At 43.6% G+C, this 15,179-nt stretch overlaps 2 protein-coding genes across 6 annotated transcripts in view; one reads left to right on the top strand and one right to left on the bottom strand.

Annotated features, from left to right (window-relative positions):
* INTS14 (integrator complex subunit 14) overlaps nt 1-2,591 on the bottom strand; it is a 20,399-nt gene extending 17,808 nt beyond the window's left edge. The window contains exon 1 of one of the 2 annotated variants that reach the window (XM_026855604.1): nt 1,915-2,591. The gene's annotated coding sequence lies outside the window, so the exon portion shown is untranslated. The remainder of the gene's footprint in view (nt 1-1,914) is intronic. The other variant, XM_026855602.1, reaches the window with a different exon arrangement.
* SLC24A1 (solute carrier family 24 member 1) overlaps nt 1-15,179 on the top strand; it is an 18,233-nt gene extending 3,054 nt beyond the window's left edge. For 3 of the 4 annotated variants that reach the window (XM_026855600.1, XM_026855597.1, XM_026855598.1), the window contains 8 exons: nt 1,539-1,601; nt 2,625-2,733; nt 8,526-8,612; nt 10,547-10,650; nt 11,319-11,531; nt 11,937-12,026; nt 12,864-13,030; nt 13,649-15,179. In XM_026855600.1, coding sequence (XP_026711401.1) covers nt 1,539-1,601; nt 2,625-2,733; nt 8,526-8,612; nt 10,547-10,650; nt 11,319-11,531; nt 11,937-12,026; nt 12,864-13,030; nt 13,649-13,898 — 1,083 coding nt within the window. In that variant the 3' untranslated portion in view covers nt 13,899-15,179. The remainder of the gene's footprint in view (nt 1-1,538; nt 1,602-2,624; nt 2,734-8,525; nt 8,613-10,546; nt 10,651-11,318; nt 11,532-11,936; nt 12,027-12,863; nt 13,031-13,648) is intronic. The other variant, XM_026855599.1, reaches the window with a different exon arrangement.

Raw genomic sequence — 15,179 nt, 5'->3', positions numbered from 1 at the left:
GTTGCTTATCTACTTTCAAAGACTTGTGTGGGATTTTGCTTACACAGTTATTGTAAAAGATTTTTTTAAAAAACCAAACCAAAACACTTTCAGGAACACATTCTTAGTCAGGGAATAAGATTGGACAATTCTGTTAAACAGGGGGAAAAAGGCTTCTGGTAAGAGGCTCTGTCCAGTTGCAGATGAGAGATGTTGGAGGAAATTCTCTTTTCCCTTTCTAAAGGTAGGTGTGTTGCTGGGACTCTGGTGGTATCATGCTGGTGGTATCACTTGTTACCCAATCTGCAGCACAGAAGGAGATCTGACAGCCTTTGGTGACCATTGCCACCTCTCCCAGTCAGCATTTGGCAACAAGATTGAAATGTCCAAATCCATGTCCGTGCACTGGCCATGGCTGCGTGTGCTCAGAGATGATTCTGTAGGCTGCTGGTGCCTAGACAGGGAGTTTTGTGGCTGTAACTACCTGCACCAAATTTGAGACCAGGGCCCTTCACTCATTGTCTTTTGAAGGAAGAGTTGACTGCTTACACAAAGACAGTATCTGAAGGTGTCCCCAGTGCTAGTTACCCTTTCAGACTAGCAGATCTGGCCATGGTCTCTAGAACACTTGGGGCTTTGTCTTCCTGAGTGTGCCTGCCCACTTCTTCCACCTCTTTCCCTCCCCAACTCTCCTCATGCCTCTTTGTCCTCTTGACCTGTGCTACTGCCAACTGTTGAGCAGATTTCAAATTGTCCTCTGGCATTGGCATGCTTTACTGGTCAGATGTGTGTCACTAGCACTCAAGAACGCTTTGCCCTTTCTGATTTCAGCACTCCACATAATTTAAGGAAAGAAAGGAAGAGGGGTGAGGATAGCTGAAGTGGTGCAGAATTGAGAAAGTGCTTTTCTTTCCTCCTCCTGGTCTGTCTTTCAGCCAGTGTTTGTGGCTGGGAGTCCTGAAAGCTCATGTGTTACATTCCAGTGCTATGCATGTGCAGGACACCACAGCTATACACATACGTCACTGTGGACATCACCAGTCATCATTAATTGAATCCAGCCCTTCAGACTGAAGGAAAAAAACCTGCACTTTAAGTTTACAGAGATCCCTCATTAGTGTATAGTAGCATGGCAGAGAGCTGCTGGACCTAACCCTTTGGAAAAATAAATTACCTATATGGAAGATAATGCTGATCACTGGGAAAAATACCCCTTTGCACCTTTAGTCTATCTCTGCTGGAAAACGAGTAAGGAAACGGATGTTTGGGCATGAAGTCTGGGGCTGCCTATATCCCCAGGAATCAGGTGGTAGTGGCCATCTGAGTCTACCTCCGGGTACCCACATCCTCACTGAGGAGCTTTAGGTAGAAACCTGTTTCTCTTGGAGGCCACATGGTTTTCAGGAGAGCACATGGCTTTGGCTCTTTCAGTAGCATCCACACATAGTCATCTGTATTAGCTGTCCCACTTTCTAAGTGAGAAGAACTGTCATTAGATCCTGAAAAAGCAGGTGAAGCAGTAGTGGTGTTCAGTCGTTTTTGTTCTTGTTTGCTTGCAGAAAAGCAGTGAGACAGTTGCACATGATGGAGCAAAGAACCCAGCAGATGTGAGGAAGCTGCAGGTAGGTCTAAGCAACTTTAGAGGGATCTGAAATCATTGCATTTTGAACCTCTCCCTGTGTCAGGTTGTGAATAAAGGTGTCAACTTCTGTGTCAAGAAACCTGGACCAAAGTCTACTCTGTGCAAAGAACCAGACATGCTTGACACAATATCCACAGTTTACTTAAGAGGACACCTGGCTGAGTTGTGTCCTCAAAGAATTTTTATAAAAATTAAGAGACAGCTCAGGCTTCCCAAGTGGATTTGACTAGCAGAGTGCCATTCTTTCTATGCTTTAAACAGGCATAGAAAAATTCAGACCAGACTTTTCTTACCTGGTTTCATGGCCAATTTTCCTCCTGGGCTCCCAAAGCAAAGGTTGATAGGGTCTGTCCTTCCCCACAGCAATCACTGAAGAGCTCATTCCTCTGCTGCTGGTTAAACTGCTGACTCTTTGTCTTCCCCATTGCACAGAGAGGCCTAGCTGATGTAGTGGCTGCATACGGACGTAACATAATGGGTGTTAGCTTCCCTGTATGGATGCTGTAGTTCCTCTGTGCACTTAACCTACCTCTAGTAATTAATGGTCAGTCAAAAGCTCATTAGGACTCCGATGTTGACTATATGAAGAGAGCACTGGAGCTTTTGAGTTTTAAGTCAGGACACCTGACGTGACCTTGCCTTATAGCAGCACATAAATCTACACAGTTTTTAACAAGCTTATGACTAAAAGCACTGCATGCTTTGATTATTAGAATTTATAATAACATTGTATTGACACCGAGTCTGTGTGAGCCCATTACATTTATCTAAGGGCAGGCTGGCCTGATATCTCAAGAGCATGTCTCTTGCTGTGAACGGTCGGTCCTGATAGCCATCCTGTGCACTTGAATGCAGAGGCTGCTTAAAATCCATGCTGAGGCTGCTCCTTGGGTGGGGGAGATCAGCCTCCATATAAATGCATCCCCAGGGCAGAGGTGAACCAGCGGTGGAGATGTTTTGAGAAGGAAACTCCTACTGACTGCTGCATTGTACCTTTCCGTAGCCTGCATCTGCCTTACAGCGAGGCAGCAGCTCAGCCTCCCTGCACAACTCCCAAATGCGCAGCACCATCTTCCAACTCATGATCCACACCCTGGACCCCCTGGCAGATGGTGAGTGAATATTCCATGCCTGAGGGACTTGGGTTTGCAGCCCTGAGCACAGAACAGTTTAACTGGGAATCTGGAGTGTTCGGGATCGGCAACTGATGAAATGCAGCTCTGAGTATCACAGATAGCATTAGGTGGGGGGAGCTCCGCAGCAGTGGGACGTATCCCTTCCGATCGCATGGCTGGCAAGGACAAACTCGTCACATTTTGGCCCTGCCGTATCTACTCTGCCTGCACCAAGATAGTTACTGCTGCAGTGGCAGCTACTGCTTGAGAGGGGATGAGGGCAGGTAGAGCTGCTGCTGTTGCTGGGGTCTCTGCAAATGGTAGTGGTCACTGCAGTACCCCATCTTCTGCTGTCTCTCTGGCACCAGGGGCAGAGAGTTACAGGCTTTGTCCATCTCATAGCATGTCACACCTTCCTCCCTCTTCTCAGCACAGACCTCACCCAGGCTTTGAACCAGCAGCATCCAGTGCTAACTACATTTTTGAGAAAGAGCTGCTCAGCCTATATGAGCCCGATTTCTAAAGGGAAGATGAACACAGGGAGAGCTCATTACCTGTACACCTCCCCAGCTGTGCACACAGCCCCTCACAAAGGCATAAACCTAAAGAAGAGGAAAAAGAAGTTAAAACCCTTGAAGAACTGTCATTTTGACAGTGGTTAAAATCCCAGCTGAGATCTAAAACACACACTGTGTTCCAATTGGGATGGTTAAGCCAATCTGTACTTGATTCAGATCAACACTGAACTCCTCTAAAAGTCCACCTGCAGTATCATCACTGCCGTGGTCAGCTGTACCCACAGCACTTTGCAGGCAGTGGTCCAACTCCCCATGCCAAGGGTTGATCGGCTCAGGACTAAGAGACACCTTCTTTTAAACTGCCCAGGGTTCAGGGACACCATAACTCCACCCAGACCCAGCGTCTTTGTACACAAACTTTTAATGTGCTGCTTTGCATCAACTTTAATACAGAGTGTGGAGGTTCATTTTCACAGAAATGATGAAGCATGTTCAAAAAATACCTTTTTTTATATTTTCTTTCCCAGCTCAGCACACACCTCACCCCTCCACTGCCCTACTTGTTCTAAAGAGATTATCTGCTGTCCATTCAAAGAGAGATTGAAGCTAAGCAGATCAACACCTCTCGTGTCTATCACAGAGGTTACAAAAAGGACTCTCCAGATCAAAATCCCAGCTGCACAAACTGATCGAGGGAACAAAGGAGGTTTGATAAGGACAGCAAGACAGATAAGTGTCCACTTTGACAGATTTTAGTGAAGACATCCATCATGTTGCAAACAGTAGCCTAACAAGAGCCAGATTCATCTAGGTATGTTCTACTGCCCTTGCCTCCTGTCCTCCCAAAAGATGCTATCAGCAGCACAAGGATAGACCCAAAACCTTACAAGAGGACATGCCATTGTCTTTAGCATCAGAAAGTGCCAGACCAGAGGGACTGCTTCCCCTCAGAGCCTCCTCATCCTTCCTGCACCTCTAAATGTGCAGCATTTTCCCACCCCGGGCCAACACACACTTCACTTTCTGGTGCAGGCTGGTGTCCTGGTGAAGCCCTGGGACCTCAGCAGGAATCGTGGGGGCCTGAGGTTGCCAGCCCAGGCCAAGGAGAGTGCTCCAGTGCTGCCCCAGCTCAGAATACACTACTGTTGTAAGCCACTGGTCTTGCTAGAGAGGCTGTTATTACCACGGCTTGTGGATATTGAATAAACGGGACTGATGGGACAGTTGGATCTTCTCTGAAAGACAACTTCCCCTCTCATTTCAGCTAGGCAAGACTTTGAGTTAGTCTCTGTATGCGGCAGCCACTAGATGGGAGTGTGACCATATGTACTTAAGCAAGTCTAATACAACAGGGTCTGTGCAAGGATGGGCTGCAGTCTCTCCAAAAGGTTATTTCTTAGACCCTTTACTAGAATAATGCCACTGAGTTAAGGGCAAAACCTCTGCTCCAGGTACATGCCTGTTCCACTCAACACTGATAGAACAGGAGAAAGCTCCTTAGAGAAGATAATGATAAAGAAAGTTACTGATAATAGAATGGCACAGCATTCAAAATCAAGGATCACTGTCCCAGGTCCTGTGTATATTGTAGGAGACACTCCTTACCCTGATAAATTCATACCTAAAGAAAGAGAGTCTGGAGAAAGGGAATCATTTATGAACAGACTGAGAAACCTAAGTGCCTTTTGGATCTTGGCCAAAAAGATGGAAGTAACTTCCCCAGAATGGCTCTGGAAAAGGATTTGAGGCCTCCAAGGCATATCAGGACTGCAAGCTCATCCTTTGTGTTATTGGTATTGCAGGCCTGTGTACCCTCAGGACAGCTGGGTGCCTAGTGCCCCCTGAGCACCAACAAAACCCTTCACTTCGCAGTGTGTGCAGCACCGTCTGTACCAGACACATTTCTGTAATTAGGTTGCAACATAAAAGAAGATCCCCTTTATCTTTCTTCAGAGGTCCTTGTTCCTTCTTGCCAATGCCTGTAGCATCAGCACTTAGAGGCTGTAGTAAAGAACACTACAAAAGAAAAAAGTTGCCAACTATTGCTCAGCAGTTCCTAACTTAACCTACTGAAATTAAGATCTCTGTAAGATTTCTTCCTTTCTGCTGCAGCCACATTTTATTTAGGTAGCACAGAAGAGGTTCCAGGACAGCAAGGGTCCAAAATATGGAAAAACTGCCAGCACTGTGCCTCCAAAACCAACGTGGAGAGGCAGAGGTCCTAGAAATATGGTAGAAGTCTGAAACAGAAACTTTGTTTCACTGTTCCTAATGCAACACCCTTTGTATGAAACAACATTTCTCATTTGACCAGTGAATTAAATTCAGAACGTTTTTTTCTTTTTGTATTAGGAAGGGATCATTACTTAAGTCTTTTTCCCTGTCTACAGGAGACTAGGTGTTTCACTTTGGAAATTCTAACATTTACATTGCATCCTGAATTATATTTTTGATAGAAGCTTTTATTTTTGAAAGTGGTTTGTTTTTGTTTTTTTTTAATGAGGAATTTCTAGCAACTTTGGTCTTTTCCCCACTTTCTGTGAAAGTGTGTAGAAGCAGAGCATGAGATCTTTTAAAGATATCCTAGTTAGACACCAGAGGGAACTGTTGGGGAATTAAAGGAAGAAAGGATTTTGGAAAGACTGAGGAACCCTCTCTTTTCTGAACCTCCAGTTTCACCACTGTATTATTCTTTAAACTCTAGTCATACAGGAAAGTTGATAGAAGCCTGTTTTTACTTTTGAATGAAGAAAAAGGCTCCAGGAGCAAGGTTGTATGCCCCAGTTGACAAGCTAATGACTTTGGAAATTAGACCAGAATAGAGCAGCAGGCAGTGTTGCAGGATAGAGTTGAGCTATGAAGACTGAAGACAGCACAGTTTCTCCTTGCTTCATCAGCATTCAGTCACTTGTTTTAAGAGAATCATGATACAAAGAAGCAAAAGGAATCATGAGATATTTTTTTTTTTCCCCTTCCACTTTTAGACAGCAGAATCTTCAAATCCTCCAGGTTTATGCCAAATTTTAAAGAAAAAAATTCTTCCTGCTGTTCATGTTGTAAGTTAGTCCTGTTAGATTAAATATTAGAGCCAAAGAATTAATTAAACGTACAAGCCAAACTCAAGATAGAAGCTCAGCTGCCACCTTAAGTCCAGCCCGGATGCTGTCAATCCATAGGATAGGAATCTTCCTGAAGAGCATCTCGGGGCTGCAGGACACAGACACGTCCCTTGTGACGGGCTCTCCGACCAGGGCATGGAGTCACCAGTGCTGAGTGCCCCAGGGGACTGCAGTCCTGAGCAAGGATGGAGCCCGCAGTGCTGCTGAAACAGCCAGCATGCTGCCTGGCTCAGCTAATCCCCAGCACTAGCAAGGACTGAGCGGACAGATACCCTTTCTCCCCATGCTGACCTGCAGATCTGGCCAGCTTAGAGCCAGCAATTCCTCCAATCTCAGTCCATCCTGCATGAAATGTGTGTCAGAGGAATTAACACCTTTTTAAATGAGGCTGATCTCATGAGAACTGGATAGTGGTCTGGACCTAATCTGTTTATCCTGACAGAGAGATGCTCACAGGCTCTGCTGTGGTCGGTGCTCACAGCCTGCAGCCTAGGTGAGGGCAGAAAGCCAGGGGCTTGAATTTATATAATCTCTTTCAGGCTGAGCCTGACCGCCCTGACCCTGCTGACAGAAGCTTTTGCAACAGCTTCTGGGAAAAGCTGAACAGAAAGATGCATTGCCCACTGGTTAGAAGAGACCAAAAGGTCACCTTTCAATGCCCTGCACCGATGGGTATCCTTGTACTTAGCATCACCCAGGGCAGGAGAAAAGGAAGAAAAGTGCTTCGCAGCCCCTCTGGTAGGCTGCAGAATTGCCAAAGAGCAGGGAAGGGTCAGGCTCTTTAGTCCCAGCCAGCCTCTCAAAGGAGAAGAGCTCATCCTTTCATCTCTGTCCAGCCATTCCAGTGCTCAGTGAAAATCCCAACTGGGGAAAAACGTTTCTGTCAGACAGTAACAGGAATCTCGTCCCCGGAGGCTTTTATTGTCTGAGCCTGTCCCAGTTATTGGACATATACCAGAGTCTACTGATTTTCAAAAGGTTCAGCTCAGAACAGTAGATCTGCCTGTGTGGCTCAGGGCCTCAGACATGCTATTTCTATTAAATCAGTATCATGGTGATGTATAAAATGGCAGGGCCCTGCCCTTGTGGCAGATGACAACAGCATGTTCTGGTTGCATAGTCAACAGTATAGTAGATTAAATCAGTGTAATAAAACTTTCAGAAGGAATTAATTTACAGCCCTGCACATGAGCCAAATGTAGCATGGCCAGTTTTTTGTGGCTACTATCCATGTGTGAGCTCTGTGACCCTCAGTTTAGTTGCTGGGTAGGCAGCTCAACAGAGGACATAGATTAGAGGAAAATGAGGCTTTTCTTTGAACCAATGACTTGCTCACTTTCAACGGGAACAGGAATTAAGATATTTGAGTGCAGCATCTAACTATGGAGACACACACACACACAGTTTCACAGTTCACTGTAAAACAGTAATAAAACAGCTCAGCTGAGCAAAGCATGGTTTACAGTGGAAGAAGCCCTCAGCAGCCCCAGAAATACAGTACTGGACACTGCACTGGTGAAGGTGATCTCTTGGGTAGCCTGGGCCTTGTTGAACCAGAAATTGAGATCAACTCCAGCAGAGGAGACACTTGTGCATACTTAGAGAAATCAATTGTTTTCCAGATAACTGGAACATAAAAGGTTTTTCTTTTCCCTTGCCATCGGGTCACCAGGCTGCAAGCAGCACACTAAAGCCTTTTCAACAGTCACATGGCAGAAGGAAGGTGTCATTTTTAGCTTGCCTGAAAAATATCAACAGTCCTTTGGGAGCAAAATAATATTGCATTGAAACAACTCCTCTGCTCTTTGTGCATTTTCTTCCCATGTAGTTCAGATATCTCCAAATTATTGATCTGGAAAGGATTTCTCTTCCCTCTTGATTATTTTTTAAATACTAAAGTATTGGTTACATGTCAGATTGTTGGCATAATTGCCATAGTACTAAGCATTTAAATATAACAGCTATGATCAATGAGCAGCAGCCAAAGCCCAGGGCCACAGCCAGGGCAACTGACTTGTCAGTGTTGCCTGCAGTCCATAGAAGAGAAAAGGGACAACAATGTGTGTGTGTGTGTGTGTGTTGGGGGGAGGCAGACAAAGGGGGGCTTTGCATAGCTGAGAGCTGCTGCTGAATGCATACTTCTCATCCACAGCAAAATTTAAAGACAGGGTCGACATCCTGAGCAACATAGCCAAGGCCAAAGTAGAGACTCCGGCTGGACAAGGAGCAAAACCAGAAGGTGAGTGCAAGAGTCAGTGCTGTCTGCCTTGTTTTGCACCACAATCCCTCACCTTCCCAGCACCCAGCACCCAAGGGCTGGCAAAGAAACACTATGGTCTAACACAGCTTTTCTGATATTACTGGTCACAGATGGCTGCCATAATAATGCAGCAGAAATCAATCAATGTACACTACCCGTGGGCAATAAAAACCATCCCCACAGGAGTGGTTAGTGAGAGTGTCCACACAGAAAGTGCTACAAGGATGCAGTGTACATTGCCACCAGAAGGGTGGAAAAGGGGAAGTCAGGGCATTACAGACAGCAGCTGGGTGCGGCTTATGCTGCTGATCTTTGGCAGATCCTGCAAAGGAGATGGTTATTGAAACAAAGTATTTTAGCTTGGAAAGTATTTTAGCTTGGAAATTTGGCACACTTGCAGAAGAGCACAAAAGATTCCTCCAGGGAGAAAAGCCACACTGACTTTGTCTGTAACAATTCTAAAGATCTGTGCATCCTTCCTTTTAAAAGTTTTTGTCTTTTCTACGTCACCACCGATACATGGGCTTTCTGAGGTGATCCAGAGGCAGCAGCTGGCCCGTGCTACAGCACAGGTCTGTGCTGTCAGTGAGGCTGGAAATTTTGAAAAACAAGCAAACCTTTGTGTGGAAGGTCCGACCTCCACAAGCACCCTGCTGCAGTACAGCAGTCTCCTCAGTACCTCACACCACTGGGCCTCACCTATGTGAATAAAACCAAACTTGAGAAAAATACTGTTTAAGAAGCAAAGAAATTCTCAGTACAATTTATCAACACCACACTGACTTCACTGAGCTGTGAATTTTCATGCTGTGACATGTTTCACAAACGTTAGTGCATAGAGCTGTGCACATTTCAAAAGCATTATTGTTCTGTCTCCCACTCTGGGCTGAAAGTATCCCAGGTGAACTCTCTTCGGGCCTGGTTTCAGAAATTCCAAATGGCGCTCACTGAAAACACACATTTCTGAAAATCTGCCCTCTAGACTTTCTCCCTCATTCAGCTGTGAAGCACTGTACTGGATCATTTTACCCAGTTCAGGATTAGATACCCTGTAACACCCCACCCAGGTGCAATTCATGGGATAACATGATCCTACTGACTCGATAGGCTTGACAGTGTGGAGGGGATCCCTTAACCTCAATTACAGCAATCAGAAAAGGGCCTTTGCTGGGTCTGAGCAGAGCGCCAGGCACCCCCTCTACCCCCTGCTCTGTGTTACCTGTATTTCTACACCATTCTGTACAGAGGTTTCTGCATTCCTCTGTGCTAGGCAGGTTAACACAGGAACAGCACAGAGGAGTTCAGTGTTAGGCTAATGGTGGGACTAGATGATCTTCAAGGTCTTTTCCAATCCAGATGATTCTGTGACATTGCAGTTACTTCCTTGTATGTGTCAGCACTTTTCCATTTGCATTTGAACACCTACCAAGTGATCAGGGATTAAAGTCTGGCAGCACATAACAGTCATTTCTCAGAAGCCTTAAAGAATATCAGTTCCCTGGAGAATGCCATGCTCTACTAAAAAAGAAGGGGAAGGAAAGCTTTACATCCTTTCTGGCTTTTAAGGATTTGAGAATCCAGAATGAAACCAAGAAACACTCATCAGTTGGAGACTGGATAATTAGCATTTCCCTGTGGTTACGCATGTGCCTCTTCCAGCAGTTTCAGACAGAAGGTCATAGGAGTGCCGGGGTATCATTCTTTGCCAGGTGGGCCAGATTCTGCCCAGCTTATACTAATCACAATCCACAGAAGACAGTGAGGACAAAGACAAAACCTAAGCAGTCAGACTAGGTTTAACATGAAATGCCACACGCTTTTGTAAGATGCTCAAAACTCCCTGCTGCTCAAGGGGAAGGTGACCACCGGCTGCTAAGATGACTCAAACCAGTATTCCTTCTTACCACTTCTAGGAGAAGAGGAAAAGAAGACACCAAGTGCTGTTCAGGTAACTCCTGCCAGCGACTCTGAACCCAGCAAGGACAAACAGAAGACAGATGCGCCGCAAGACGGAAAGGTATTGAAATAAGTACCACAGGCAATAAGCGCTCAGGCCAGACTAAACTTCACATGTACCTTCCTTCTTCCCTCTCTAGAGCTTTTGGCATAGGACCCAACCCATTTCCTGTAACTGGCAACTATAAATAGACTTTGTGTGTAGTGATGAGTTGTATCAAGTTGTTAGCTGAAACATCTCAGCTTACAAACACAAATCAGGTCCAAAATATGACACCAACTGATATTGTGAAGTATTTTCTCAAGTGACTCTTCTGAGGTCAGAGGGGTACTCCAACATGAGGGAAGATGTGAGTACCTGCCTGTCCTGTGTTCATCAGTACACATGTCTGTTTTGTTTCCCAAATCCCTCCTTCCTATTGATGTAATTTAGCTGTTCTGATGAGAAAAAGTTTTTCAAGGACAGACAGTAAATTGTTTTGTTTGTGTCAAAACACTGTCTAAAGGTTGGCTTTAGTTAACCAATACAAATTAGTTAACATAATACACAGGCACTGAGATAGGGTATGTCTGGAAACTGTCCCACGATAGCAAGATGGGAGCTGTGGCTGCCCTCAGCTATGTTACAGTTGTGACCTCTGCCAAGGCAAGGCCATGGTGAATAAATGCTGTGCAGCTCCTTGTTAGCCTGAAAACAGATTGGCTTTTTCTCTTTTTTCTGATCTACAGCCCCCTTCAGACAACGATGCCTCAGAAGACAGCAGCTCTGACAGTGAGGAAGACAGTGATGATGACAGCACAGATGATGATGATGATGATGATGATAATGATGAGCCATTATCTCTTGAATGGCCAGAATCTAGGAAAAAACAAGCAATTTACCTTTTCCTCTTTCCCATTGTCTTCCCTCTCTGGAGCACTATGCCTGATGTTAGAAACCCAGTAAGAATCTAACTTCCTTTTGTTACTGGATTTATTAACTGAACTATAGATTTCCTCTCGGCAAGAGTCCCCAGTTCTATTTTTCCATATCTAGAGTCTTTGCATACTTGAAGTGCTGTTAATGCTGCAGGGAGTCAGGATATGCAGGATATCAGTTAATGCAGGACAGGAGCCCCAGTTGCAGCAGAGCATAGTTCCAGAGATTTAATTTTATAAACCACAAAAAAATGAGCAGCTGCCAGTCATCTAATCAAGTTGAACAAAACTAAATACAATTAGAGAGACTAGTGTCCATATCAAAGCAACTGATTCCAGCAAAGTGTTACATGTGAATAATTTTCATTGGGGATTGTTAACATTCCTGAAACTTCTCCCTGTTTTTCTTTTCAAACTTGATTTTAACAGGACTCCAAAAAGTTCTTCGTGATCACATTTTTTGGATCCATCATGTGGATTGCTGTCTTCTCTTACCTCATGGTGTGGTGGGCTCACCAGGTGAGGGGTTTATTTTCTCTGCAAACAAGACCATTTCAGAATAGGTGGAGAGGGAGGGAACAGGGTCACTGTGGCATTTTATCTGATGAATTACAGCTGCAGTCATCCATCAGAACAGTAGCAGCTTTGTTTTGTTAGAACCCAAAAGGGAATTTTCAATTTCATTCTTTTCAATTTGACAAAGAGTCATTCTTTTTTGAGAGCTTCTAAGGGAATTTGTGCATCAGTGACAGGAAAAGTGCCATCAAGATTTATCTTAATACTGCCTTTCCATTGATGAATGCTTCTGTGCAGAACATAATTATCTCTTACCTAATTAAAATTCTAGGAAAATGCAGGTTCTGATTCTGGAAGCTGCTAAATGATCTCAACTCCCAGTGCCTTAATGTTCACCTGGTATTCTGGGAAATACTACTTGCATCTTGTATTTAGTGATATATTGCACATTCACAGTCTAGTTGATCATGCCATAAATCCAAAGCCTGTCATTTCCCAAAGCTCTCGGATCATACAGAGCTGATGTTAAATCTGGAGAGGGGAAGGTAGGAGACAGCCAGAAGAGGTGAAGGTAGGACAGAAGAGTTGCACTGTAACTGGTTTGACCTTGCTTAGTCTCGGCAACATTCCAATCAGCTGCTCTATGCTACAAAGCCAATCCAAGATCAACAGACACTATGACATTTAACTTGTTACCCTATAAAGCAGAAAAATGGTACCACATTTAAGGGGATTCAGATTATTTTAACTCAAATATGGCACAAAACCTAAAAGACTACACATAACAATTAAACTGCAAGTTCCAAAACTAACAGCCCTACCCAACTCTGTATTCGTTAGGTTGGTGAAACAATTGGGATATCGGAGGAAATTATGGGATTAACCATACTGGCAGCAGGAACATCAATCCCTGACCTCATCACCAGTGTCATTGTGGCACGGAAAGGCTTAGGTGACATGGCTGTCTCCAGTTCTGTAGGCAGCAATATCTTCGATATCACTGTTGGGTGAGTATTAGTTCAAATGCTAAAAGATGCCTTTCTTCTGGAATACAAAGCTAGGTGGTTTTATTCCACACATGGTCTTAATTAATTTCATTTTAGCTGTAAATAAATGAAAGGCAGCTGGGCAACCAGTCACTTTTTTTTAAACTTAATCCAGCCAGGAAAGACAGATTTTTATAACTTAGTTCATCATCTTCACCTAATTCTGAATCAACAGAGAATAACTGATTTTTCAAGACAAAAATGCAACAAACCTTTGGCTAACATCAAAGATTTACAGACAGGATACTTATCTTGTCAAATCCCATGCAATGAAGGCTCAGGATCAGTGCCTGTATCTTTCATCAATAAACCATCAGGACTTCTTCATTCTAGCATATCAAGACAATTCATAGGTATTATCTTAAAAACCCTTTTAGATTCTGAGATTGCATTATGATAGTGCAAGTATTATCCAGTGCAATTTTTGACATGAACAACATCAATTTTAGATTTATGCCAAGTCATACTGATTGCAATTGTGGGTTTTTTCAGTAACAGTTTGGAAAAATTTCTTAGTTATGATGCAGAAAATGAACTGCCTAAAACCATTTATCCCAATTACTTTTCCTTTACTTGCAGTTTGCCAGTTCCTTGGTTCCTTTTTTCTGTCTTCAACGGTCTCAGCCCTGTTGCAGTCAGCAGCAATGGTTTGTTTTGTGCAATTGTTCTCCTTTTTCTCATGCTCCTATTTGTGATTATTTCAATTGCTGTATGTAAATGGAAAATGAACAAAATACTGGGGTTCACTATGTTTGCTCTTTACTTCGTGTTTTTGATCATCAGTGTGATGTTAGAAGACAGGATAATATCCTGCCCAGTATCTGTATGACATTTGGACACCTCAAGAGGTATATAAGCATGTATCAAAATCAAAAGGGGTTTAAGGTAGCCATTGTTCTACTGAAAAAAACCAACCAGAATGATAACAAGCTTACTGAGAATAAAATGTCTTTAACATACTAAAAAAAAAAAAAAAGTCATCTCATGTGGTATGTCAGCCTCTACTATTTTTCTTTAGGATCAGAAAAGATCAGATAATGATGTGACCAATATCAAATAACATGATTAGGCATTCATGGAAAGGCTGGTATGATACAGATGAGTGAAGTTTTCAGTCTGGCTGATCCCCTCAAGTTAACGGAGCTGATTTTCAGCACAGAATATTTACTCCTTATAGAAATATTTTCAGGAACACACTCTAAATTACTTCGTAAACTGCTCAAACCCACTGAAATCAATGAACTTCACTTCAGCAGGGTCAGACCTCTATGGCTTGCCTTTACAGAACTACTCTGCTTAAAATCATTGTGCGACACCCACTCTGTACCTCAGAAGCAACCTCCCTCACATCGCATCTAAGCAACGAGCACAGTGGTTCCCGAGGTCTGTGCTGCAGCTAGCTTGCCATGACCTCCCTATGCAGAGGTAGTTTCATCCTCTCAGTAAATGCCACAATAAAGCATCCACAATTGGTGCTCCACACATACCTCCAGAAAAGCGTGGACACAAACATGGGTTGTGCTTCGGAAAAAATGCTTTTTGCTGGCCCTCTTAAGACTGAGAAATACAATGCTAAGGTTTCTGAGGAAAATGCAAAGCAGTAAGAGTTATTCTTGCATGCAGAAACACACAGGATTTGAGAGTTAAAGAGCAATTCTGAAAGCCATCCATACAACTCCTTTTAAATCTGTACCTGATCTTGCAATACAATCCCTAAAACTTATGGTAAGTGCCACCACACAAGTGTAATGTCATATGGATTGACATCTTTCTGTAACAAGGCTAAATGGATCTGGGGTTAGAATAGCACAGCACCACCAATAAAAAGTAAGACCAGGAATCAGAAACACTATAACAAAAAGTTGAACAGCTTGAGTTTTGTTTTCATCCTGACACTAATGTCTGAAATTTAAAGATTATTGTATCCAGCACTAATTCTTGTTAGCACTGTCTTCTACAGAACCACTATGAAAAAATGCCACTGACATCAACTATCAACAAACCTGAAAGGTTTATTGTTAACAATGCCTCATGTGAGCAAACAATGTAGTTAAGAGTTGCAGACATTTCTGTCATTCTAATCCATGTAATAAAACGTAAATGAAAATAA

This window comes from Athene cunicularia (assembly GCF_003259725.1).
Source record: "Athene cunicularia isolate RWA chromosome 10 unlocalized genomic scaffold, athCun1 chr10_part1, whole genome shotgun sequence".
Taxonomy (NCBI): domain Eukaryota; kingdom Metazoa; phylum Chordata; class Aves; order Strigiformes; family Strigidae; genus Athene; species Athene cunicularia.
Note: the sequence above shows the minus strand (reverse complement) of the source record. Positions and strands in the feature narration are given on the sequence as shown.